The 25,893-nt window shown below is 42.9% G+C and overlaps 1 protein-coding gene and 1 long non-coding RNA gene across 3 annotated transcripts in view; both read right to left on the bottom strand.

Moving 5' to 3' along the window:
- Positions 1–4,210, bottom strand: LOC138947386 (uncharacterized). Its single transcript, XR_011449648.1, has 3 exons — positions 3,836–4,210; positions 2,549–2,723; positions 1–2,115 (listed from the first exon to the last, which is right to left on the bottom strand). It is a non-coding gene; the product is annotated as an uncharacterized lncRNA (long non-coding RNA).
- An 11,960-nt stretch (positions 4,211–16,170) lies between these two features.
- LOC138947385 (uncharacterized) overlaps positions 16,171–25,893 on the bottom strand; it is a 15,849-nt gene continuing 6,126 nt past the window's right edge. For both annotated transcript variants that reach the window (XM_070318838.1, XM_070318837.1), the window contains 6 exons: positions 21,296–22,101; positions 20,803–21,005; positions 20,405–20,592; positions 19,463–19,754; positions 18,795–19,156; positions 16,171–18,332 (listed from right to left, as the gene is read on the bottom strand). In XM_070318838.1, the coding sequence (XP_070174939.1) occupies positions 17,863–18,332; positions 18,795–19,156; positions 19,463–19,754; positions 20,405–20,592; positions 20,803–21,005; positions 21,296–22,101 (2,321 nt within the window). In that variant the 3' untranslated portion in view covers positions 16,171–17,862. The remainder of the gene's footprint in view (positions 18,333–18,794; positions 19,157–19,462; positions 19,755–20,404; positions 20,593–20,802; positions 21,006–21,295; positions 22,102–25,893) is intronic.

Below are 25,893 nucleotides of genomic sequence, written 5' to 3'. Positions count from 1 at the left end.
CGGACGGACGGACGGACGACTCGGGTGAGTACATAGACTCACTTTTGCTTCGCATGTGAGTCAAAAATCATCTCTCGACTTGAATACATACCAATAATCAACAGCCTCACTGCTTCTTGGAGCTGGATTTTGTGTGTGGAATGAATTACACATGTGGCGTTTTAGAATATAATTCATAGAAGATGTACATTCGTGCATAAAGGCTTTAATTTAACAATTAGGTCTTCGTGATGTTCTCTTAAAATAACTAACATGTGTTCCCTTTACCGGGCCTCTGAACCAGTTTTGTGAATATGCAGGTTAAACTCGTGCTTTTTCTGTGTTATCAGTGTATTTCTCATCCAGACATGGACAGCCCTTCCCGTGTAAACGATTGGGTTCAAAATCTCAAATCTTACCAGGCTTTTACATGGGATATGGCCATCCTTCCGTTTTGAAAAATACCAGAACTGAACACTCTGTATGGGTACTCTCTTTGCGAATGTAGAATTTTATGAAATAATTTCTTAAACGCCACACGTGTAAAACATTCCCTAAAAAATCCAGCTCCAAAAACCAGTCAGGATGTTGATTCCTGGTATATGTTCAAGTCAAGAGATTTTTTTCTATGTAAGTCTTCGCAGATCTGTGTAGTGAGCAATCCTGTTTTGAAAAAGGACGTGCCTTTAAGCCTGTATAGACGGTTTGATTGTTGAGATACCTGGTGGCAATGACCGCACGGGTGGCAAGAGGTAGTAATGCACAGATGACAACAAACCGACCTGCATTTAAAAAAAAAGTTCGGAGGCCTTGATAGGGGGAAACAGTTTGTTAATTTCCAGAATCTTTATGAAGCAATAATGATCGAGAAGAAAGTCTGGCCTTTAAGTAAATGGAAATTAAACTATGTATACTTTTGACAAACTTTTTCTGTTCTTATTCACATGTTCAAATGTGTGCATAGATCGTTAGTTACTTCCAACAAGAAGGGCAAAGCCCATACGACTCACATGCTTTGCACATTTTTCCTACCAAAATACATGTGACCTTGACCCAAGGTCAAGGTCATCCAAGGTCATGCAACACAAAGCTGTTAATTCAAGACATAGGAAGTACAATGGTGCTTATTGGCTCTTTCTACCATGAGATATGGTCACTTTTAGTGGTTCACTACCTTATTTTGGTCACATTTCATAAGGGTCAAAGTGACCTTGACCTTGATCATATGTGACCAAATGTGTCTCATGATGAAAGCATAACATGTGCCCCACATAATTTGTAAGTTTGAAACAGTTATCTTCCATAGTTCAGGGTCAAGGTCACTTCAAAATATGTATACAATCCAACTTTGAAGAGCTCCTGTGACCTTGACCTTGAAGCAAGGTAAACCAAACTGGTATCAAAAGATGGGGCTTACTTTGCCCTATATATCATATATAGGTGAGGTATTGAATCTCAAAAACTTCAGAGAAAATGGGAAAAATGGGAAAAATAGCTGTTTTTTAGGCAACATTTATGGCCCCTGCGACCTTGACCTTGAAGCAAGGTCAAGATGCTATGTATGTTTTTTGGGGCCTTGTCATCATACACCATCTTGCCAAATTTGGTACTGATAGACTGAATAGTGTCCAAGAAATATCCAACGTTAAAGTTTTCCGGACGGACGGACGGACGACTCGGGTGAGTACATAGACTCACTTTTGCTTCGCATGTGAGTCAAAAAACCATGTTTCAGGCAACAGGCAAACGGACAATACTGGACACAGGCTATGCTGACCGGCTCATGGACTGACTACCTGATGCTGGAGTACACCAACAGTGGAAAAAGTCTGGAACAAAATGTTGCAGCATGTGAACCATGTACCGGACCACGTGACAACCCAGTATCATCTTCAAACCATGCAGGAATCTGTTCAACCAAAGATACTAGTTCAACACAGTCACACGATTTTTAAAAGTATATTTCAGCCTTCTGTAGCTCAGGGAGTTTGAACCCCACTCTTCATCCGTTTGTGAAAGTATTTCTGATTGTTTTGACTGCACAGGTTGGTAATGGTACTCTGATGCTTCTGCCGAGAAACCCCACTCGCTAGCGCACCAGCTGCCTGTTATGGGTAAGCGACGTGCCTGTATTTCCTGCAAAGCAAGACAGAATAAAACAACAGCTTAGTTTCAGCTTTTAAGACATTCGTACCAGAGAAAACGTGTACGTGTTTGTTTGGAGAGGGCGGATAGAATCATAAGACACGCTGTGTCTATGTGACATAGAGCAGGTTTTCAAATTCACGCTGAAGCACTGTGTGATCGCTATTCTTTCTGGCATATCTTACCTTGATTTCAGATAGACTGGGAACCGAAATGAGGATGTTTACATGAATAAACTATGCTGATATGTATGTGTTTAGAAATAAAGAATAGTTTTAATGATATATGATGGTGTTTTTATTTTTTTGTTAACCCAATGTGATATTTTCGTATTTGAAAACAAATTGTACATTGTTGTCAATTTTACTTTCAGATAAATAAATCTATCATAATGGAAATCATCTGTTTGTGTTGTGTTACTTACCCATTTTGATCAATGTTGAGTCGTCCATATTCCTGTGTGTACGCATAGTATGCAGTTTGAAGGTAGTAGATGTCCGAGCAAACATAGGAGGATGTGCTGTTAGGCTGTCTATCTCCTCATCCAGGTTTTCCAGATATTTGAATTTCGTTCCCTCTTGGAGTTTCTGCACTGACACCTGATAAGCAAAATACACGTATCACTCTGTGATCATGGCAAAATGTATCATCTGTATGCCCCGTTCAAAAATTACCTTGAGATTCTAAGGTATAGATCTACACAGAAATTGCAGTGGATCACAAAAACAACACGAACAGTAGTACATATATTCAGTTTAAAAATTCATGCAATGAGAGTCAATAACCCGATTTAACCCCAGGTAGATTCAGGGTCCCACTGACTGAATCTCATATGGTTGCTTTTCGGCACACACCACACATTTTTAATGGGACTGAGGGGTTTTGTTAATACAGTAAAATATATAGTAGCAACGTACTGTCTGTTCGTGACGTTTGAGAATACCGATCTATGCACTAACGCATTGTCTTTTTGTAGTGTGACTGTCCGATATTGCGTACTCCTAAAAATCAATGATCAAAAAGTTTGAACTGCTGTAATCGTGTTTCTGACAGTGCTTATTTGCTTCCAAAACGGCTTGCGATATCACGCCATCAGCGTTTCTCCACTGCTCAGAAAATCTTATGATTTCAGATCTAGTTTGAGATCGGAAATCACGTGTTCTCGTTTAAAAAACTAAATTCATTTATTACTTCCCTTTGACCGTTTTGCAAGAAAAATGTCAGGATCACTATTAGTATTAGCACATGAAAGCAGCCCACCGCCATTTCAAAAACGTTTCACTGTTTAGTGGTGTCGATGTCATGTAGTGTCTTACTGTCGCAAATAAAAATACCAGGATAATTGCAGTTTTTTCCGCAAGAAACAGGCTTTGCGCAATGTTAACTTGCTGTCTACATGTTTCGTTGTGTGACTGAAGAATTACTCAGAATTCCAAGAGAAAATAAGGATAGTCGCGTGTGAACATCACTGTGGAAGCATTTTTTTATTCTAAACTGGGCAGTTCAAGGACAAAATCCTTGATTAAAGATAGGAAAATAAACAACACCAGATGCCTGAAATAATAGCATAAATCCATAATCTTTACATGCTTACAGATCTGTGGAAGCACATCAACTGATCTGTGAAAAACACACCTGACTTCGATCTAGCATGCAAGAGGTAGCGACTACGGACTAGTGTGTCAACATCACAACAAAGAGAATCACATACCATTTCGTATTGCCGCTTATGCTGGCTCTGTTTCATGCAGTTCCTTGTGGCCTCGCCAGCATTTTGACGACGAAGAGGCTCAAACGGGCACGCTAAAACCTCAGGCTGGCTGAAAACCGGTCCGTATTCCACTTGTCTTCCTCACTGCTTGAGCCGGCCATGTTTGTTGTTCAAGGCTCGTGACGTAGCACACGTATGTGCACAAGGTCATGAGCCAAGACTGCGCGCGCGATGGAACGATTCAGAACAACCAAAAACGAGTCAAAGTATACTTTTTGGATTTCTGTGTTCATTTTTACACACGCATTTGTGGTTGATGAATTAAGAGGGTCAACATATCAAAAGTGACCCTAAACCTTGGACTTTTCCTTTAACTGTCTTCATCATGGTGTGTGGCCTGTCCCGTGTGATGTCCTCAGTTGGCACCCAGAAGAAAGATCGCTGAAAGTGGCAGCATGTGGGCCCCGGCTCGATCCGCAGAGATGAATCGTTACAAAATTCAAAAAACTCTCTGGCATTGCTGATAATCAGGGTGCCATCACTGGCGACGACTGCCCGGTAGACAAAGGACTTAACTACAGCAGCCTCACCATCACACGGAGACTTGCCATGTCTCGACCCAAAAAAGTTTCGGTCAATGGGCACACCGAACTCCTTCTCGCTCCTAGCAACATCTGCAAAGGGTCCCTTGCTTTTATATTGTGCACCGCAGCCATCGGACCACTGAATTACATGGTCAAATGTTTGCCCAGTAGATATGTGCTGCAGTGTTTTTTGGATGAAGACGTGCACCGCATGATGATCATGTCTCATGTCATTCGATATGAATATAAGAGATTCATTGACCATTCCTTCATCACGGTGTGGGCACGCTCTGTAGGTTGAGATGGGGTGGATGGTCACGCTGTTATGATGCCAGTGTGCCGACTGCACCTCCTGCTGGTAAGTGCAGGTATAATTTTCTGCAAAGTCCATCACCACGACGAGACGACTGCTTGGAAATGGGCGCATGCATTTCATGTCTTGAAATTGGCGATTCTGCCAATCTGCCCGGAAGAGGTGCTCACTCAGAAATGCAACTTCCTGGCACAGCTCTTGCAGAAGGTCTGTCGCCCCGCCTCTTCTGGTCTCCAGCACCTTCCTGTTGACCTCCTGGCCACCCACACTCACTTTCTTTGACGTCCACCTGTGCCAAGACACCTGGCCACGGTGGTTCTTCAATGGGGCCAAGTGCTCCTCCAACTTGTTTATGTCGCAATTGCCACATTGCCTGTAGGCACAGGCCTTGCGCCCATTAGCACAGGTTGTGAGGGCAACTGCATGGTAAACGTGCTTGATGTATGGGTGTTCACCGTGGATGTTGTTGATGGCCTTGATTTTTAGACTCACATTTTCACAGTATTCACACAGGCACTGGTTAAGATTTGCGTGGCCCATTTTCCTGATGTTTTTTGGCCGACACTTAGCAAATTGAGAAAATGATGACTTTCCTCCCTTGTCTCGATATTCTTTGTGGCACATCGCAATGGGTTTGCGCAGCTGTGCCTTGGCCTCGCCAGTCTTCTTGCTGACAAGTTTCTTGTCGGGGAGGTGGGCTGCAGAATCGACAAAAAAAGCTTCAATTTCTGCCTTACTCTGCTTCGTCTTCTCCTCCCTCTTGCTGGGTTGCTTCGGCTTGCTGTGGCGTGCAACAGTCTTCCGGTTCATGTGCAAAACTCTGCTCCTCTTCGAAAAGGACCCATATTTTTCGTACACCTCCAAAACAAACTGACGAGCCGTCCTGCTGGCCATGTTTTTCTTGCTTGAGAGACTGCTGGCTGCCTGGACAAGAAAATGGCCCACCTTTGAGTGGTCAGTGGACATGCCTCGTCGCTCCAGCGCAGCTTTCTTTCTAGGCGACGCATGCGAATGCAGGTCCTCAAGGGTGGCAGCATAATGCTCTGGGATTGTTGGTAAGGATTTTCTGGCCCTTTGAAGAGCTTTTCGTTTAGCCTCGGTGGTTCTTTTGTCTTGGGACATAGGGGAGGGAGTGGAAGGGGGTGGAATGGGTCTTTGTATCCCTGCTGACTGGCTGGACTGCTGGTTCGCCTCCTTTTCTGCTTGCCTCTTCAGCCTCCTCTTCGCATTGATCGCAGTCTTTTTTTGGTGGGACAAATTCTCTCGATACTTTTGCTTGTATTTAGTTTGCCGTTGTCGCCTCTCAGCATCTGCTTTCTGTGACTGTCGGGTACTGATACAAGGCTTGGAAGCTTTCTCTTCTTTCTTCCTCTGGCGATAGTTGGCATTCCTCATCTGAGCACCCTCATTAGCCTTCTTGTGCTGCTCTGCAGTCAAGCTTGCACGATACTCCTGGCTTCGGAGTCTGTTTCGCTCACGATATTCAGCAGCCTTGACTGGGTCTGAAAGAATTCCTGCTCGATATGACTTGTTCCGCTCACTGGGAGTTTTTGCCTTTTTCTTCAACTTTGGAGGTGGTGCTGTCAAGTCATCATCTGCTCGTGCTTGTGCCACTCTGGAGGCGAGCCGCGAACTTTTCCTCAGGCCAGTCGAGGGCTCACCTAGGTCATTCACTTCCATCTTGCTCACACTGACAAATAAGATAAATTTGAGTTACTAGACAACCCAAAGTTTGACATTGACAAGAGATATGACTGCCGCAACCATATGGGATATGTTCGAGACTAAAGCATTAACATTAACAACTTGATAATTTTCAATTACAAAACCATTTTAAAGCACCTGGAAAAACATTATTTCCTCAATATAACATTACAAGAATCACCAACACTGGTTTTTGTTTCAAAATGAAGAACAGAAATCACTATGTGGTGTCTAGGATATATGCGAGACAAAAATACATCATAATGAGTATATTTCATCTTGAAAAGTATCTGAAAATCCATTTAAGAGTTCCCAAAGAGAAATTTCAAGAGAATCAACAACACTCAAAGGAAACATGCACAAAACTAATACAGTAAACATTATTATGTGATGTCCAGGATATATGCGCGAGACAAAAATATGTCAAACATGCACTTTTAGAGTTATATTGAAAATTTTCTTTCATAAAAAGAATCTGGTGATACTATTATCAATGTTCAAGGTGAAATTGTATCAACAAATCTCAGAACCTAATTAAAACCAAAAAAATGGAGAGCATAACGGTGATAACCACCATGTGGTGTCAAGGATATGTGCGAGACAGAAATGAGCCACACCTGCTACTTTTCAAATGTAATGTTTTTTTAAATATCACATAAAAACCCAAACTGAAGAAACCATTATATGTTACCTCGGTAAAAAATGTTAAAAGCAGCAATATTTAGAACCAAACATTATTACGCGTTTCATGTGCCTGGATGGGAAGTCCGGGGTACGTGCGAGACAAGGAAAATGCAACAAATGACTTCAATCACCGCAATGCGCATCTTTTTGGGGAAAAGTTCTTATGGCTGTTCGGTCGGAGAATAATGGGCAATAGAGGCTGTGGTTTTGTGATCATCTCGATTTGTTCAGTCCTGTGAATGTGACAACGTCTGGCGTTCCGTAATACACGTACCCAGACGATCAAAATTGCGCTGTCTTGTTACGTACGAGAGAGTGCATGTTACAACCGTCAAGATCCCAAGATACACACATTGGAAACAAGAACACATCCTCGTAACACAAAGAAACAAAAATGACTACACGCTGTGTAAAATCTGCTCCAGTGCGAATGAAAATGCCAGTTTCTGTCCCGCACGCATCGCTGACACCGCATGCGGAAAGCACCAATGGCGTCTGCTATACGAACGAGACAGCGCTGGCTATGATGAGAGATTCAAACGCTATTTCTTGAGATTCTCAACAAAACAAATGAACCTGAACCACATGATCTAATCTTCATTTAAAAAAATAGATAATAAACTAACAAGAGGCGCAAAACAATCATAAAAAACGAAAACTTCTTTTTACGTCGGACTGTACCCAGATCTACTCTCCCCATGAATTTGCCACTTGGTTGTGTTTTTCTGACAGAAAGGCATATTTTTTTTCGAATTCAGTTTGTAAACATGAACAAATCATATTAATGGTTTAAGTTCTACACGCTAAATAGTAAAAATAGAGCCGTCGTAAAGCTCAAACTTACCTCAAAGGTTGTTATTACATGTGCCGTCTCGCACGTCTGTCGTCAACTTTGGCGTGGACCCCGCAACAACAACGTTTTCCTGCGTCTAACCGCGTGCTCGATTGTACAAAAACACGTTTACACCGTGTAACCCCCGCAGGGCCTCCCTTATATTCACGCGCGAATGGGTTGAAAGATCGCACGTTTGCCAGAAAATAGTTATGCAATGTGCTCACACGTATCGCAAATTTTCGGACACCACTTGCAGCTCTATCAGAAAATCTCATTAAACTTGTTTTACAGACTCAACTTGAATCTCATTCAATCGCGATTAACGACCTCGAATATTTTACTATATCAGAGTAGAATTATCCATCCGCTGAAACAGTGTTCACAAGTTATGTTTGGGCATGGCGTGGAAGCTACAAATAGGACACCAGGCGTGACGTGCGAGACGATTGTTTGTACATGGTCAAATGCAACCAAGTTATTATCGAAAGATCGTTGGGGCGCATCGGGCGGGTGAAATTAAATTCATACACAGGAATTTGCAACAATTGTAGAAAAATGTGTTATCAAATGGGTAAATTTGAGGCAGGTGTATGCGCAGAGACAGCATGTCACACTTTCGAATGAAAAAAAGTGGCGGTTTCAGAGCTTCTGCAGTGCAAAGCAAATCACAGAATTTACAAACGCTTTAGTTCTTGTTCACACTGTTGCTCCAAATAACACTGAAGACAACAAAACACATAAAAATAAAGGAAAGTAATTATTTAGTTGTTTATTTAAATGTTTTTGTACGCTGTCCCGACTGACCAGTTTCTAGGAGAGTGACCCACCTCCTCTTCTTCCTCCCCCCACCCCCCCCCCCCCCCACTCTGCACACATCACACAACACAAAACACATTCATCATACGACACAGTGATGAACAGTGGGGGTAACTTGTGAACCTCCTTTCCTCCTACCCTCCCCCCCCCCCCCCTCCCTTCACTCTGCACACAAAACACAACACATCACATCAATCATTTGACACAGTGATCAACTGTGGAGGTAACTTGTGTGCCTTCTCTTCTTCCTCCCCCACCTACCCCCCCCCCCCCCCCAACAACTCTGCACCTATCACACAACACAACACACATCAATCATACGACACAATGATCAGCTGTGATGGTAAATTAAGTACCTCCTTTTTTTCCCCTCCCATTCTGCACACATCACAACAAACAAATCATACGACACAGTAAGAAACAGTTGGGGTATCTTAAGTACCTTCTCTTCTCCCCCCCCCCCCCCCCTCCTCTGAACACATCAAACAACACGACACATCAATCGATCATACAACACAGTGATGAACAGTGGGGGTAACTTGTTTAACCTCCTTTTCTCTAAGATGTGTAGGCCCGATACGCAGTGCTAAAAAAGAAAGGGGGGGGGGGGGGGGGGGGGGGGAGAGGAGGATGTACACAAGTTACCAGCGCTGTTTACATCAATCATACGACTCAGTGATGAACAGCGGGAGTAGGCCTAAGTTGTGTACCTGCTCTTCTTCCACCTGCCCCCCTCCCCCCCCCCCCCCGGCCCCCCCTTCCCCACTCTGCACACATCACAATACACAACTGATCAATCATACCACAAAGTGATAAGCATCAGGGATAGCTTGTTTAACCTCCTCTCCCCCCCCCCCCCTTCCCCCCAACTTTGCACACATCACACAACATTACAAGGCAAAATCCCCACTTTTTGACTCACATGATTAATTGGTGAGTCTTAACGGAAGTTAACCATGAGCAGTATTAGACTGTCCAGTCGACAAACAAACAAAAAATTAAGTAGATGTGCATTGCCAAGGCACTGCATACCCCAGCGAAAGACCAATCGTCCGTCTCTCTCTCTCTCTCTCTCTCTCTCTCTCTCTCTCTCTCTCTCTCTCTCTCTCTCTCTCTCTCTCTCTCTCTCTCTCTCTCTCTCTCTCTCTCTCTCTCTCTCTCTCTCTATCTTCTCTCTTTCTATCATTACCTCTTTCTCTCTCTCGCTATCTCTCTCACGCACACATACACGCACACAACCACACACACGCAAACACACTTACACCCACACGCACACACACAAACACACACACAAACACACACACACACACACACACTTACGCACACAGACCCAAACAGGTGCCAACAAAACAGTGCACTCTCTTCCTCTCTCCTTATGTTGAAAAGGAAAAAAAAGGCTGAGAGAGAGAGAGAGAGAGAGAGAGAGAGAGAGAGAGAGAGAGAGAGAGAGAGAGAGAGAGACACACACACATGCACACTAAATTACAAGAAGTTACACTACAACTCAATACAATGGTATACTTTAATATCATAATAGTAGATTTTATACATATTTGTGAATCGCCACACAACATTAGGTGCGTAAATAATTACATGTTTAAGGTATTATATATCACCTGCTGGCTAAACACTATATCTCTCACACACACACACACACACACACACAACACACACACACAGAAAAGCTTTTTCATGTCAATCTTGGCCACTTTATCATCATTATAATAATAGAACAATTATATAGTGCTCCGAAACTCGAAGCGCTTTACCATGCTTATCGCCCCCACTGTAACAGTACAAAACTCATTTACAGCTACAGATTCAGAATTATGTACACCCCCCCTCCCCCCGCTGCCACCACTGTAACAGTACAAAACATACAACACTCCACCCCAACCCCCCCCTGTGTGCAAAACACACCTACAGCTACAAAAACAGCAGTATGTTCAACCCCCCCCCCCCCCCCCCCCTTCTGTAACAGTACATAACACGCCTACAGCTACAGCTACAGTTACATCAGTATGTACAACCCCCCCCCCCCCCCCCAGTGTAACAGTACAAAACACACCTACAGTTACAGATTCAGCAGTATGTACAACCCCCTCCCCCCCCCCCCCCCCCCCCCAGTGTCTGTGCAAAACACATACAGCTACAGTTTCAGCAGTTAGTATACATGTACACCCCCCCCCCCCCCCCAAGTGTGTAACAGTGCAAAACACACCACCAGCTACAGATAGATCAGTATGTACACCCCCCCCCCCAAGTGTTACAATGCAATACACGTCACACCTACAGCTACATATACATCAGTATGTACACCCCCCCCCCACCCCCCCAAGTGTAACAGTGCAAACCACACTTACAGCTACAGATTCAGCAGTATGTACTCCACCCCCCCTTTTCACACTCAATCTTGTTTACTGTAAGGAAAGCTATTTGAATATTTCAAGTAAATGATGGCGTATTTTTAAAATGTAAAACTCTTATTTGTATATTTGCAATCAAATACAGCATGAGCTCAAACCATGAGTTTTACATTTTAAAAATACGCCATCATTTACTTGAAATATTCAATACAATTAATTATCCTACTCCTATGTGAAAAAGTCAACAAATATGAATAATTTAGTTTCGCATTTGCATGGTCAGTCTGATAATGTCACGCCGTTGCTGGACCGACGCTTGAACAGGGGACGTAACAAATGTTAAAATAATGATCATAAATTTGTTATCTCCCGTAACTCTGCATATTTTTATCGACAGCAACATTGCGTCGGGTCGATGTCGGGGTTTATTACGTACATTTGCCGAGTTTTACACACAGTCGAAACGGTATCGGCGCGACAACGGACGACGACACACGACATATGACGACGTCACCCGACTGAAATCGTCAGTCGGCCGACGAAAGCTTGCTAGCTGGGTGTGCGTGTGTGTGTGCGTGTGTCTGTGTGTTGATGGTATTTATCAAACATTCATAAAGCGCAATTAATGTATGTCTGCAGGTACTTGAAGACAAGAAGCACCATCTACAGTGCAACCCGCCAATCTTCAATTGCTGCGCATAACAATCGCAGGGACCTTCTGTCTTGTCTTTTGTTGGGAAGTATATGCCTCTACATTTGTTACATTGTGAATCAATCGTCTTTTTCACGTTAATATAAAATCACCAAAAACAGTGCAACAATCGAGAAGAAGGTGTTCATACGGCGAGTGCAATGAGTAAAAGACATTAACTTTGTGCTTTTGGTGTAATCGTTTTAATCAACTGAACAAAGAGAAAGAGCCTTGACAACAAGAACATCAACAACAACGAGAACAACAACAACATCAACAACAATACCGACCACAACAACATTAACAACAAAAAACAAACGTACATTGATTGAACAATTCGTTGTGTGCAAGCATTTATCTCAGTTCAGACTTTCCTTTATCATGGAGCAAAACAGTTCTACGTTGCCCTCGATGGAAAGTTCATCAGGTGATATTCAGGATTTGGCTTTCCAGGAAGTCGACCTCACAGCGAATTCCATTCGTACAGCAACAAATCAACTACTCACAATTGCCCCACCTGTAATATTGACGCTTGGAACTTTTGGCAACGTCATGATCATTTTGCTTTTTGGAAGACACCGATCGGCCTCATCCTTGCGTCTTTTTTTCAGGGCATTGGCTGTGTCAGACACGTGTCTGCTTTACGCTGGACTCTTTGTACTTTGGGTTGAACATGTGTTCACGGTTTCTTTGTCTGGCAAACACACGGAATTGTGCACGTCTTGTATGGTATTTCTATACACAGTGGGTATTTTCTCTGCTTGGATAATTGTTGCAATGACCGTTCAACGGGCTGTATCTGTTATTTGGCCGCACAAAGTAGAGACAAAGCTAAATTCTACATTGCTGGAATGACAATTTCGACATTTCTAATTAGTTCCCATTTTTTCTACGGTAAGGTACTTGTGCCAAAAGCGAATAGTACAGTCATGATTTGCCTTAATAACCAAAATCCAGAGGAATACAAGTTTTTCTTGGCTAAAATCTGGCCGTGGATAGACACACTTATGTTCTCCTTACTTCCCTTGGCTATTCTCATTGTGTCTAACTCGGTCCTTGTGTGGAAAGTCTCGGACTCTGTCCGCAGAGCTCGTACAAGGAACTTAGTCGATAAATATCGACAGGGGGCCGACAAATGGTTTAAATGGGAAATGTGTGTATATGGGTGTGGGTTTGAAACAAACAAACAAACCAACCCATGTGAACCCCGGGCCGCAGGCCTTCGATGTAGTGATTGAAAAAAAAGGATGTTCTCAAATGGTTCAATTCTCATTTGGTCTGATTCTCAAATGGTACCGGTATACTCCCCCCCCCCCCCCCCCCCCCCCCCTGGCCGCAGGCCTAGGAGTAAAATTTTTATTTATTCCCCCCTCTGCTTCTTTACCTCTGTAAACTTGTAGGGGTAGTTATTTTTCGATAATGACCCAGCAACCAAACAAATAACGACCCAGCAACAGCCTGAATCCTCGATAGTGCAATGGGTTGAGAGGTTGTTCTGTTTCGGTACTACTTTTTGCGACTGAAAAGTTCAGAACGCTCTAATGTACGAAGTATACATCTCTGGAGCAAACAATACAAACATACCGCATTTAAATTAACAACTACAGGCCTGAACACATGAATCTCCATATAAAATCCATGAGTTCGGTTGTTTTCTGAATCTCATCTGCCGTGGCTCAAGCCGTTCATCACAAGCAATTTCCCAAGGCAAGTAACTCATACTTTGTCTAGCGACAAGAGTAGTTCCCCTTCTTTTCACTCAGTTCCTTCGACAACAGACTGCAATCCGACGGTCAGTTTTCAACAATATTTCATTTAATAAACAGATCACACGCAACCAAATGCACACATCTCATCAATTTAAACAACATAAAGGGGTTTCATACACTATTTTCCCCGGAAAACTGAACTTCATACAGTTTTTAACGTTGGAACACGGGTGCAAAAGTTCGTCTGCTAGTCCCATTTGACGAAAAAAACATTACCCTAAGCGATACCAAAACATATACAGAACACACAATATCTGCCTTTGCCGCCACAGCAGAATAACAGCATATCTGTGTACTTGATTTTAGCCTAAAATAGGAAAACTGACAAGAAGTGTTAACAGAATGGAATGATTTGCACGGAACTATACAACCGCGCATTAATCGATCGCCTGCGCAGGTTGACTGGTTGAGAGAATAGGATTCGATCAAACTTTCGCAAAAAAACTCCTCTTTTCTTTGAATAACTGAAGAAAGGAGGAATAAAGAGGTTACACACCTCGTCTCAGTGATTATCAAAAATAATGGTCTCAGTTCGCGGTCATGAAAAAGCTCGCTAAAGCTCGCATTTTTCATGATCCGCTAACTTCGACCATTATTTTTGATAATCACTGAGACTCGGCGTGTAACCTCTACAGACACTGACCTTCTTCCCAGGGGTCATTGACCCAGTTTTAGCTATGAGAGGTGGTTCGCCCAGAGGCTGTAGAGTATACTGGGGCGGTCTCTTTGATGTCTTGAGAGGAAACTTGGCCAGGGTAGTACATGCACCAGAACTGGTGGACACCAAGGACAAACATGAAATCGAAGCAGTTTGCTTTCAGAGAGAACGGTCGTCAGCAACTCAAACTTCTCTGTTTTCTTTTTTTTTTAAATCTGACTTTCTTTGTGGCCCCCTGACTCCGCCCCCTCCCTCTGTAAGGACCCTCCTCCACAAGGACCGATTTTTGTCAACATTTTAAAGGTCGCTAGAGAGGGGTTCCACTGTATGACCTAACCGCTACTGGCAGACGGCCTCAATCTTCACGCGCAAAGACGAGATTAATAGGTGCTCGGTTTTGGTATTTTGAATTACATTACATTAAACCTTTGTTGGGTTTCATGGTCATGGCAACAGCCATAATAATATTACATGATGTATAATATCATATTTCAGCATATGTGAATTACATGTCATCATACTAAACTGTCATACATTTTTATTCCTACATTATTCTGATTGATCACAACCAAACCTACTATCATTGGACACATCCAAATGCAAGCGCCTGTTCTTGACAATTTCTCTCTGATCTAAATATAAAATCAGTGCAATTTCCTGGGTCGGGCTTTGCCACAGACACTCACGGTTTGGCCTGTAGGTAAAATGTACAATGTATTTTCTGATTTGTGCACAAAAGCTTTTTTTCTTTTTTCTTTTTTTTAACATAACAATGTTTAATGTCACTGTATGTTTAAAAGACCATGGTCATATTTGTAAAAAAAATGTTAAATTAGAAAATAAATAACATTTTGGTTCATGATTTTTCCTACACCTGTGCTAAAAATAAGAAATAAAAATGTCGGGTATATAAGTCACTCAAATACAGCTAGGTATGAATGGCTCGGTTTGAGTTTGTTGCAGTTGACCCTGCACATTGCGACATACCATGTTTTTGTTGAACAATTTTGACGTCACCCCTCCCATAGGGTGACGTATTTCACAACTTCCTGTGTTACACAAACTCTGTGATGACCAATTTTGACGTCACCCCTCCCATAGGGTGACGGATTTCACAACTTTCTACAGATGAACAATTTTGACGTCACCCCTCCCATAGGGTGACGGATGTCACAACTTCCTGTGTACACAAACTGATGACGTATTTCACAACAAAATGGCGCTGCCCATGGTCAACCTCGAAACTATCCGTATAGAATGGGGGCGTCCTCGCCCCCATAATTACGCTTGCATCCAGCCAGTCTGAACAGCTTAGCTCTCGTACTAAGAACGTGTCATCTTTGACAGTAACTCTCATTCTTGTGTCTGGGACATTCTGTGTACTGTCTGCCCCTATGTCTCTGTATTTCATAATTGCACCTTATGCCAGAACATATTCTGAACTCGACGCTATTGAAAAAGAAATAAATTACTTTGCCTATGAGTTTCTGAACATGCTGTGGTACAGCAATAGTGCAGTCAACTTTTACTTGTACTGCCTGACAGGAACGAAGTTTAGAATAGATGTCAAGGAGTTGTTACGTTTTAAGACAAACAAATCAGAAGTACCTGTATCGGGTACACAGATGTCACAAATAAGTACCGCAAAAGAAATGAAGGAACCCGAATTTTAACTACGTACAAAAAAAGGTAAGGTACAAGCAAAATCGTTGATTCCCAGTCTGTAAGATCTTGACGAAATGTAAAAAGAACACAACAAATAAGCAAGAGTCTGTCTGAGAAGTATCACACACATGACACACGTTTGTATTCCATGACATTGTCAACATGATCAGGGTCGGTGGGTAGGCCTGTTTCAATTTTCTTTCTCCCCGTAGTTTTTGATATAAAACTGCCTATTCTTAGTTTTCCTCGAGTACTTTATTTTTTTGTCAGGTCGATTTTGGGGGCACATCTATTTGAAGAGCGGTCACCTTACTCCTGTAGAAGATATCTTTGATCCGAAAAGTGTTCAAGTTAGCCACGTAGAGTGCCTTATCTGGCATGGACAGTTTGAATGAAATAACACGGGAATTAAATGTAAAAGGTGTTGCAATAATTGTGTGTTTTATTGTGTGTGTGTGTGTGTGTGTGTGTGTGTGTGTGTGTGTGTGTGTGTGTGTGTGTGTGTGTGTGTGCACAGTACATAAATAATTACTATACAGACAAACACATTGTCCCAAATAAGTATTTATTTGAAGTCATGGGTCAATCAAATCGAACAACAACCACAACAACATTTCATGACCCAAAATTGCCTTGTTTATATGACTTGCGCACTGCAAAAGTAGTGCATACACTTTCCAATACTACACATCAGGATGGAAAATCAAACGTTGACTTTTATGCGCAGAACACGTACATTTTGTTCACGTCATTCGCTGATTTTTTTTTAATAAGCTATCAACCTCCAAATGGTGAGGTTGCTTTGACTACAGTCCATGCTGAACATCATCAGTGCGGAGAAAGTCAAACTATATAATAGCCCAATAGGCACTGTTGACAGTTGTTACTGAGATCTTTAGTCTTCGTTGAAGTGAAAGTGCTGGGCCGAGGTGCACGAGAAAGTGACCAACCGGGTGGGAGCCAGTCGTGGTGTTCGATTGGTTGACATTGAGATGTGATATGTTTTCAACGAATCAGACACCGCCGTTTGTTATGTTCCGTTTGGGTAGCACACACTTTAGGTTCGTGCAACTCGGCCCTAGTGTCGTCGGGGTGATGATATTGAATGATTCCAGATAATGGCAGAAATGACAGTTCGATTCAAAGATCCTGTGACGAGGTTGGAGTTATAGTTGAGTCGGTAGTAAGTGTGTGTTGTGGCAGCGGTTAGGCTCGTAACGTTGGTGACGATGGGATGAATGACATTGTTTTCGTAACATGGTGTTGGTAAGGATGGCCGTAGCAAAGATGGTGTTAGAGATGATAAAACAATCAGTGGGTGGGGTGTTGGTTTTGGGGTGTCAGTGGAGTTAATGCCAGAAAACACTGAAGCGCTGATGTTGGCGGTTGTGGGCGGATGATGGCTATCGCCTAAAAGAGGCTGTGGGCGAATGTCGTCCGTAGTTGTGGTTGCTTGGTTGGTGGTGGTGGTGGTGGTGGTGGATACAATCGCAACAGTGTTAATCGACGTGGCATGTGTGATGTTGGCGTTAGTTATGGTCGCGTTGATGGTTGTGCCAGTTTTTGCAGGAGTAGTTGTTATGGTAGTGGGGGTAGGGATAATGTGGGTAGGGTGTATGACTGCTTGTTGTCTAGGTGGTTGTAGTTGCGGGGGATTGACGGCAGTTGTTGAAGTTGTGCTGTATGTGTTCGTGTCAGCGGCGGCAGCAGTGGTACCTGTGGTGGTACGGGTGCAACAAGCGTCAGTGGTGGCGGTGGTGTCAGTTAGATTCCTGCTTTTGTTGAAGGTGGGGAGAATGGTGGCTGCGATTGTGGCGGATGTAGGTGTGGTAATGAAGGTGGAGGTGGGAATGATTGCGACGGGGATTGTCGCCGCGGCATTGGTGGTAGTGGAGGAAACCGCGAAAGTGGTTAATCCTGTGTTAGTAGTGTATGAAGTGCTCTAGGTGGTGACTTGGAGGTTGGCCGTGGCGCTGGTTGCTGTGTCGTGGGTGTCAGGAGGCACGTTCACCATGATGAGCTGCGTGGTACAGCGTGACACAGCGTACAGCCTGTCCATAACATCCACCTCTTCGTCACTCAGACCGTCTTCGTCGTCCTCGTCGGTTCTGGCTTGCAGCATCACCACCACACGCCGCTCCATTCCTGACACATAGTCGTACTCTGCCACCGTCACGTGGTCACTTGCTGCCACCGCCACGTCATGCACATTCCACTCCCACCTCGCCCCCTCTGGATTTCCTAGCACCAACACCGGTATGCCCGCGGCGCGAAGACCAAGCACCACGGGACTAGCTACTGACGTCACGTTGCCTGCGTCATCGGTGACGTCATCCTGCAGTGCCCAGCTTCTGCTGAGTACGAAGACGTCACGGTAGCCCAGTGGTGCGGGGTTGCTCGTGCTGCTGCTCCCTGCGAAGAAAATACCATTTATTTTGTTAAAGTGCTCGTTGTTGATTGCAATGATTTAAATTAAGGCGAGGCGCCACACGACAGATATTCATCTATATACTGTTAGAAAATCACCTGGGGTTATATATATATATACGAACTGAGCTATTAAGAATATCATGATGTCAACCCACATCTTTTGGTAATAAAAACTATGTCAATCTTCCCTCTTCGACTTTTGTAAGAAGGAATACGAGCTGTTATAACATATGTCTGCTGTGAAGGGAAAGCTTGCCTTTACCAAAATGAAACACAATGCTCACACACACAAGCCCAACCCCCCCCCCCCCCCCCCCCCCAAAAAAAAAAAAAAAAAAAAAAAAAAAATCTGTTCTTTGATATTTAATCTTCTACATGATCATCGCCAGAAGCAGTACCACCACCATCATCGTCAACAACAGCACTACCACCGACACAACGTACCTACACCAAGACTGCGCAGTTCGGTGGCAATATTCTGTCCACACTGTACGCAATCCACTGGCCAGCGACCTGTGTGAGAGTTGCCATGGTGACTCAGCCGTATCACGCCCAGCCCGTCCCCAGGGGCAGGGACGCTGCTGTCGCTGTACTCGTGAACTTGGATTTTGGACTTGCCAACGGCAGACTGGATTTCGCGTAAGACGGCTGGCGCAGAGCGGAGGGGGAATGTGAACACCTCTTGCTGCAGTGCTGGTGGTACCTCGGTGTGATGCACGCACGTGACCCACAGGTGGAGGTTGACAACTCGTTGGATCAGTCGTGACACGAACGTTTTGTGCTGTAGTCCTGTGGCGTGCCTCTCACTGGAAAAGAAGATTTTGTTTGAGCCATGTGTGTTTGCTTGTTGCCAAGGATGAACATGACATGGATGACATGATCTTTTCCGTGCGTACTCAGTTGGTATTGTGTGTGCAAACGTCTTGACCACCAGGCTTTTGCGCCAATCGTTCCATCATTTCGATCCTCGATTGTTTTGTTATTGTGTGTCATTTCGGAATTGTTGTTCTCGATCTGCTTGCCACATCCACACAACGGCACTAAAAAGGCCTAGTTTACAAACGGGTTTTATCAATCACAATAATTGTGTGGTGGTTTATAAATAATCATACCTGCTAAAGAAGGCCTCGTCGAGCAAGACATACAGGCTTGCGTTTTTGACACGCTTCTGTAGGTCTGTGATGGCCTGGTCTGCATCTTCTTCCCTGTTGTCAAAATCATACTGGAGGAAAGAGACGGTGCCTGATGTCTGGGAAGAGGTCGGGTCCGCACTAAGCGACAGCCGCAGCTGCTCTGCTATCATTCCGCTGATGGCGCGACTGTCGTAATCTGTTGAAACCACCTGCACGTCGTGCCCCTGTAGCAGCCATCGAATACCCTGCAGCACAAGCAGCACCGTCTTCCCTGTTGAAATAGAAATAAACCTGTGGTGAACTTTTGAGAATGCCTATAGTCCATGGCAACAAGGTATGAATCTCTCCACTATCTTCAGTGCAGCGTATAATTTGCTTGCTTTGCTGGCTTTAAACAAATTCAATCAAGTAATGACTGAATGTTTTAAAGAGAGCGGAGAGCGAGGTTTGAACTTTCCAAAACACACTTGGTTAGCTGCCGACGAAAACTGACTCTACCGTGGGAATAGATGTTTCTTCCCCAGTCGACGTCGAAACTTGATTTTAGCTGGATGTAATTTTTGCTCGTTATTTTTTCGTATTTGTGTTTTATTTGTTCATAATTATTGTTATTAGAAAAGAGACGATCCTTGAAACGGTTGAGAGTGTACCGGTATAGGTTACGTTTGCCGAAAGTAATGCGAGTCAATTTTCTGCGTGGGTCCATTTTATTTCTCTCAAAATATTCCTAACAAGTCAGATACGATGTTAATATTTAAAGTAATAATAGTGCCAAATATAAATTTTCTAAATCAAATAACTTACAAGACATGGGCGTCTGAGCGAGCATTTATTTGTCGTATAGCTTGTTTGGATCAAATTCAGTATGTTTAGGTATTTTCTCGAAGCTGTATCTCTTGTTGTGTTGAAAAGCATTCAAACCTGTTCCTGGTGGTCCTGTGATGCAGACTCGTGGTGGGTCTCTGTTCATGAGATCGACTTGTTGGAGGGTCAGAACCAGAAGTGCCAACCTCTGCCCCAGTTCCGCCAGCGCCTGTCCTGCAGTCCGCACCTCCACTCGTACCTTGGTGTAAGAGTGAACAGCCACCGTGCTCGCCGGTCCAACAAACCTTGCAATTATGAGAACGTTTTCATGGTTAGGGGTCAATGACGGTGATCGTGAAGAAATCAATTCTGATCATGAAAAGGTTAGCAGATTTTAAGAAACAGCAAAAAAACAACCACATCCATACACACAAAAACACAGAAACAAACTAAAAAAAACCACACAAATCTGGTGGCATTCTGACAATACTGACAACACAATATACCTTCCTCACCTCGCCACAATGTCAAGGTAAAGTTGATCGGTGAGTCGAGCGTCCACAGTACAGGCCATCCTGTGTTGCCACCAGGTGCTCAGCTGTGATAACACGGCGGGTGTCACGTGCCAGTACGATGCAGGGTCGGACAGCTGGTCAGAGCAGCAGCACAGCTGAATCGCCTCGGTTGTATTGGCTGCACCTAGGCTCTGACACACCGCCTGCAAAATGGACGAGTTTGTTCTGTGTTACTATGTGCAGTTTGGTTTATAATAACTTCAGCAGGAGTTATATGAGGTTTATATGGGGGGCACTCGAGTATAATTGAGACCATTTTGTTCTCATTTTACTCTGTGTCTCTCCCATTACTTTTTACTCTTTGTTATTTTCTTTCTTTCTCTCTCTTTCTCTCATTCTCTCTTTCTCTCTCTTTTTCTCTCTCTCTCTCTCTCTCTCTCTCTCTCTCTCTCTCTCCCCCCCCCTCCCGCCCCCGTCTCTCTCAATCTTGTACCTGGTTCAGTTGTGGATTGTTGCACAAGACCTGTAGCAGCTGGGAAGTGCTGACGTTAGGCAGGAAGAGAGTTTTCCTCACAGTGAGACCAGGAGCAACGTCATTTACAAGGTGCGTCACCACTGTCTCCGACCTGTCCAGCTGTTTGACGGCCCTCTGGACCCTTTTGGCCACGTCAGCATCGGCCTGCGCTTGTGTCTTGTTAACGCCAGCCTGACTACTTCCCACAGACTTGAGCTCTCCGATCAGAATGCCGTGCTGGCGGTGGATCAACAAAAAGTCGACCTCACCGTCAGAATACTTGGTTTGCTTCGTGTCGAGTTGCGACGGTCGTGGGAGCTGTGCAGCAGCCGCGGAGTACGCAGGCTGGTTGAGGTAGTCACCGAAACTGAACTGAGACAGGATGAACATGACCTCGTGACGACTGCTGGCCAGTTCTTGCAGGTTGAGCATCACGTGGTTCTGGGCAAAGTCATCGGTAAAATCGCTCTCACTCACGCGGGTTGGTACGGCTTGTGGCTGTGACTCCTGGCTCCACAGGCCGTGCGGTATTGGCGGGACTGACCGCTGAGTGACCGAGGGAACATTGTGGACAGGGGGGCAGGCACCAGATGGCCGGCGCAGCACAAGCGCAGAGTGACCAGTACCGGGCACCGTATCCCTAACGTAGGGCACCTTGTTAAAATGGACCGGAGGTAGGCAGTATGTCCGGGAAAAGGCGTCCGGGTATAGTGACGACACGATCTGTCGCCAGTTGCTGGAGGTTGTCTGACTGTTCGGGCTTGCCATGGTAGAGGCGTTACGTCCTGTGAACACAAGGATTGTCATTCAGGTAATATTAAAAGCCGTCAAAGTTGTTTTGTAGGCCGAAAACTCCAGGCTCAAGCACGTACCGTTCCTTCTCTTTTATTTGGTTACAATGTTATTTCACAAACAGAGCGTCTGTCTATTTTAAATGCGACACTACAAATTATTGCTTTCGGACACATCTTGTAGAATGATTTAACCACGGACGCTAACAAATCCTGTCGAGGAAAAACTCACACAAGTTTCATCGAAAAATGAATGTTCGAGTGCATTGAAAAAAGAGTTCTGGTCTCATTGACCTAAAGATATATGATTGTTTACACCACAATTTGACTGTTTTACTACTTGAACTGTTAGATCTATCGAGTGTTGATATATTCATTTGGGAAATAAAGGGTTTAACTATCCTAACCGCAGTTTATATTTGTTCCTGGTTACGACATAAAACTTTTGCACTGAGTCACCGAGTGTGACCTTGCTCACTTAAATGTAACGCATAAGGAACAATAGAAGCAACGGATTCAAATACCAACACAGTATTAACAAAGGAGGGTGTTACCGAACTGTGACAGGAAAACTGTGCTCGTGCTCAAATTATTAGGTCTATTTAGATTAAACCCTAACATGTTTTCCACGTGATTAAAGTAATCGTGAGGGAAAAAAGCGCCCTGATATCTTTTTTCTTATCCTTCGCGGTTGTACAGAGAGCTGTATGTCAATCCCAGGGTAGAGCAAACCTAAGTCTGGGGTTCTCTTTGTTGAACTCACGTATGTTACAGTACTACCTGGTTGGCCAGTACTATCTGGTCAAATGGGTCAAAATAGCCATTTCTGCACTTTCGCTGCTTGTGGAAGACACTTCAAATACTCCTATGATACGAGTGATAGATATCAAGCCTACTGACAAACTGCCACATTTTCGCGTTTCGTTACATTTTCATTTGTATATATATAATTTTCTCAAGCAATGGGAACTCCCGGGGATTCCCCTTTTACGCGCGCGTCATGAAGTTCGGCTGCAAAATGCACGTGTCGCTATTTTTCATCTGTGCCCTGCTTGTAGCGTTTTGTGGCAAAAGAGGACTTGCGGCAGACAAAGAGGACGAGAAGAATGTAAGCCGGTATACACATATGGGTGCGTCTCAGAATCTCGTCCTCTGTTTGTGACATTATCACCAAAAGTAAAATCTTCCCAGAAAACTTTGATAATACTATTTACACACTTCTCAGGGTGTACCTTTTCAGTTTAAACAAGAAAAAATATAACATTGCCTTTAGTTTGCCATATATTGAGCATTATTTGGACCATGTGTGCAAAATCACCCGTGTAACATGGAAAAAATAAAAGACAAAAAAACTGCATTTATAAGGCTGAAAACGACTTTTATTCAGTTATTATTGTTGAATCACAAGCCATTATAGAGTTCAATATGAAATGACTACATGCAAACAACAAAATAATGTTTTTTTCAAAGTTACATGCATTCGTCAAAATTTCAATACAAAAATGAAAATTAATTCATGATATCCTGATCAGAACATGTTGATACATGGCATTCATTCAGTCTTATTGACATTTAACCTTCACAATAGCATATATACAAAGATTTGTTGCTCTAAGACAAAATGTTAGAAAGTTATCCCAAAAGAATGCAAAATGGTCACCGATGTAACATGGAAACATCACTTTTGTAACAAAGAAACGGTTATGCTTTTTCCCACAAACTTTACTAAATGAAGCTGATTTTGCAACCAGATTCTTCTTAGGTAAAATGCCAAACACTAAAACAGGAAGAGAAAGAAAAAAAGCTGGACAAAATCAAGCAAACTTGGCCCCAAAAAAGAGAAACATTAATGAAAAGTTCATCACCCACGTAACTCGGAAACGAACAACCAGACATGTATTATAAGGTTTGACATGAAGAATGCAAATGTTCAAAAGTGGTTCATTCAATTGTTGAGACAATAAACCAAAGGCATTGGTTACATATAGAACAGTTGCCACTTGCAGTTAATTAATTTATTTTAAAAGAAATAATGCCCCCTGGCATTGAAGGTGGGGTCACGAATCATGGTTGCATCAGATGTAGGGACTAAGGAAATATCATCGATCCCTGGAAAGCAATAGTAGTTCCCCTCCGGTTTCCTTCGAAGGAACGTTACCACCAGTTCATCAGGTCGAATCTCTTGCACCTGAAACATGCAAGTACCTGCGATTTCAACTAAAGATTGATGCAATATGTGTACTAGTTTCACTAACATGAATTTGTTTAATGTCTATCAAGATTTTGATGCATCCACATTCACTGGCTAAAAACAAAATAAAGTAATTATTTTGTTCAGACTTACCATTCCATTGAACATACAACTTTTACAATTAAAGAAAACATTGACACTTACCGTTCCTTTAAATGGATTTCGGAAATTTAATTTTGATCATAATTTTTTATATTTTTAATTTTGAGAGCTTGTTTTTAATCCAAATATAACATATTTATATGTTTTTGGAATCAGGAAATGATGTAAAATAAGATGAACGTAAATGTGGATCGTTTTATATAAAAAAAAAAATTATTACAATTTTCAGATTTTTAATGGCCAAAGTCATTAATTAATTTTTAAGCCACCAAGCTGAAATGCAATACCGAAGTCCGGCCTTCGTCGAAGATTGCTTTACACAAATTTCAATCAATTTAATTGAAAAATGAGGGTGTGACAGTGCCGCCTCAACTTTTACAAAAAGCCGGATATGACGTCATCAAAAGTATTTGTCGAAAAAAAGAAAAAAATGTCCGGGGATATCATACCCAGGAACTCTCATGTCAAATTTCATAAAGATCGGTCAAGTAGTTTAGTCTGAATCGCTCTACACACACACACGCACAGACAAACAGACACACACACACACATACACCACGACCCTCGTTTCGATTCCCCCTCTATGTTAAAACATTTAGTCAAGTTTTGACTACGTGAAATCGAAAGAAAAACTATTATTAACAAATGTGTAGCCTAATTTTTCACTTCATAGAATATCATAGCAGCAAAAACTCACCTTTTCTTAAGAACCTTGGGTGTTGATCACTGTCGTAACAAAATCACAGACTTCGGAAACATTCTCGAAATCTGTCTTCGCTGCTGGAAGCTGAACTATTTCTCTCTGTAACTGCGCATGCGTAGTCACCCGCACCTCTAAGTCACTACGCGCAAAATAGTTCTAATCTTTCTTCAAAACTCTGAACATTATTTGCAAAACCGTTCACCATCGTAACGGAATTTTGAAGAAGCATGTCATATTGCGCAACTTTCAACTTAGTTTGCAGATGCAATTTTGAGAAAATAATACTTAAATAACATTTAGCTTAGCGATTTTCTATGCCCTTTCATGTCAAGATCGTGTTGAAAATGAATATGCAAATTCTAAAGTTCAAATTTAGGACTTGTTGCTGTTGCACGCGTGCGGAAACATATGTTACGACAGTGATGGCAAACTTTCAAGCGATTAATTTCGTTTAAAAAAACAATTCTGTGGACAAAATAACATTTCAACTGTCAAGTACACTTAAACCAAACACACATAACAAAAATAGCAGTCCTTGGACATTTTAAACGATTCTTGTAGTGAGGTACAAAACTAGTTGATGGTTCATGTCACAGATCAGACCTTCATTTTTCACGCATTTAATCATTTCTTTCGCAAAACAACCTTCATAATAATCATGCAAAATACTCAGTTTTGTTTGTACTATTTCTTTATTCATTTTACTTCTCAAACATACCAATATCATGAT

Source organism: Littorina saxatilis, linkage group LG14 (genome assembly GCF_037325665.1).
Source record: "Littorina saxatilis isolate snail1 linkage group LG14, US_GU_Lsax_2.0, whole genome shotgun sequence".
NCBI lineage: Eukaryota > Metazoa > Mollusca > Gastropoda > Littorinimorpha > Littorinidae > Littorina > Littorina saxatilis.
Note: the sequence above shows the minus strand (reverse complement) of the source record. Positions and strands in the feature narration are given on the sequence as shown.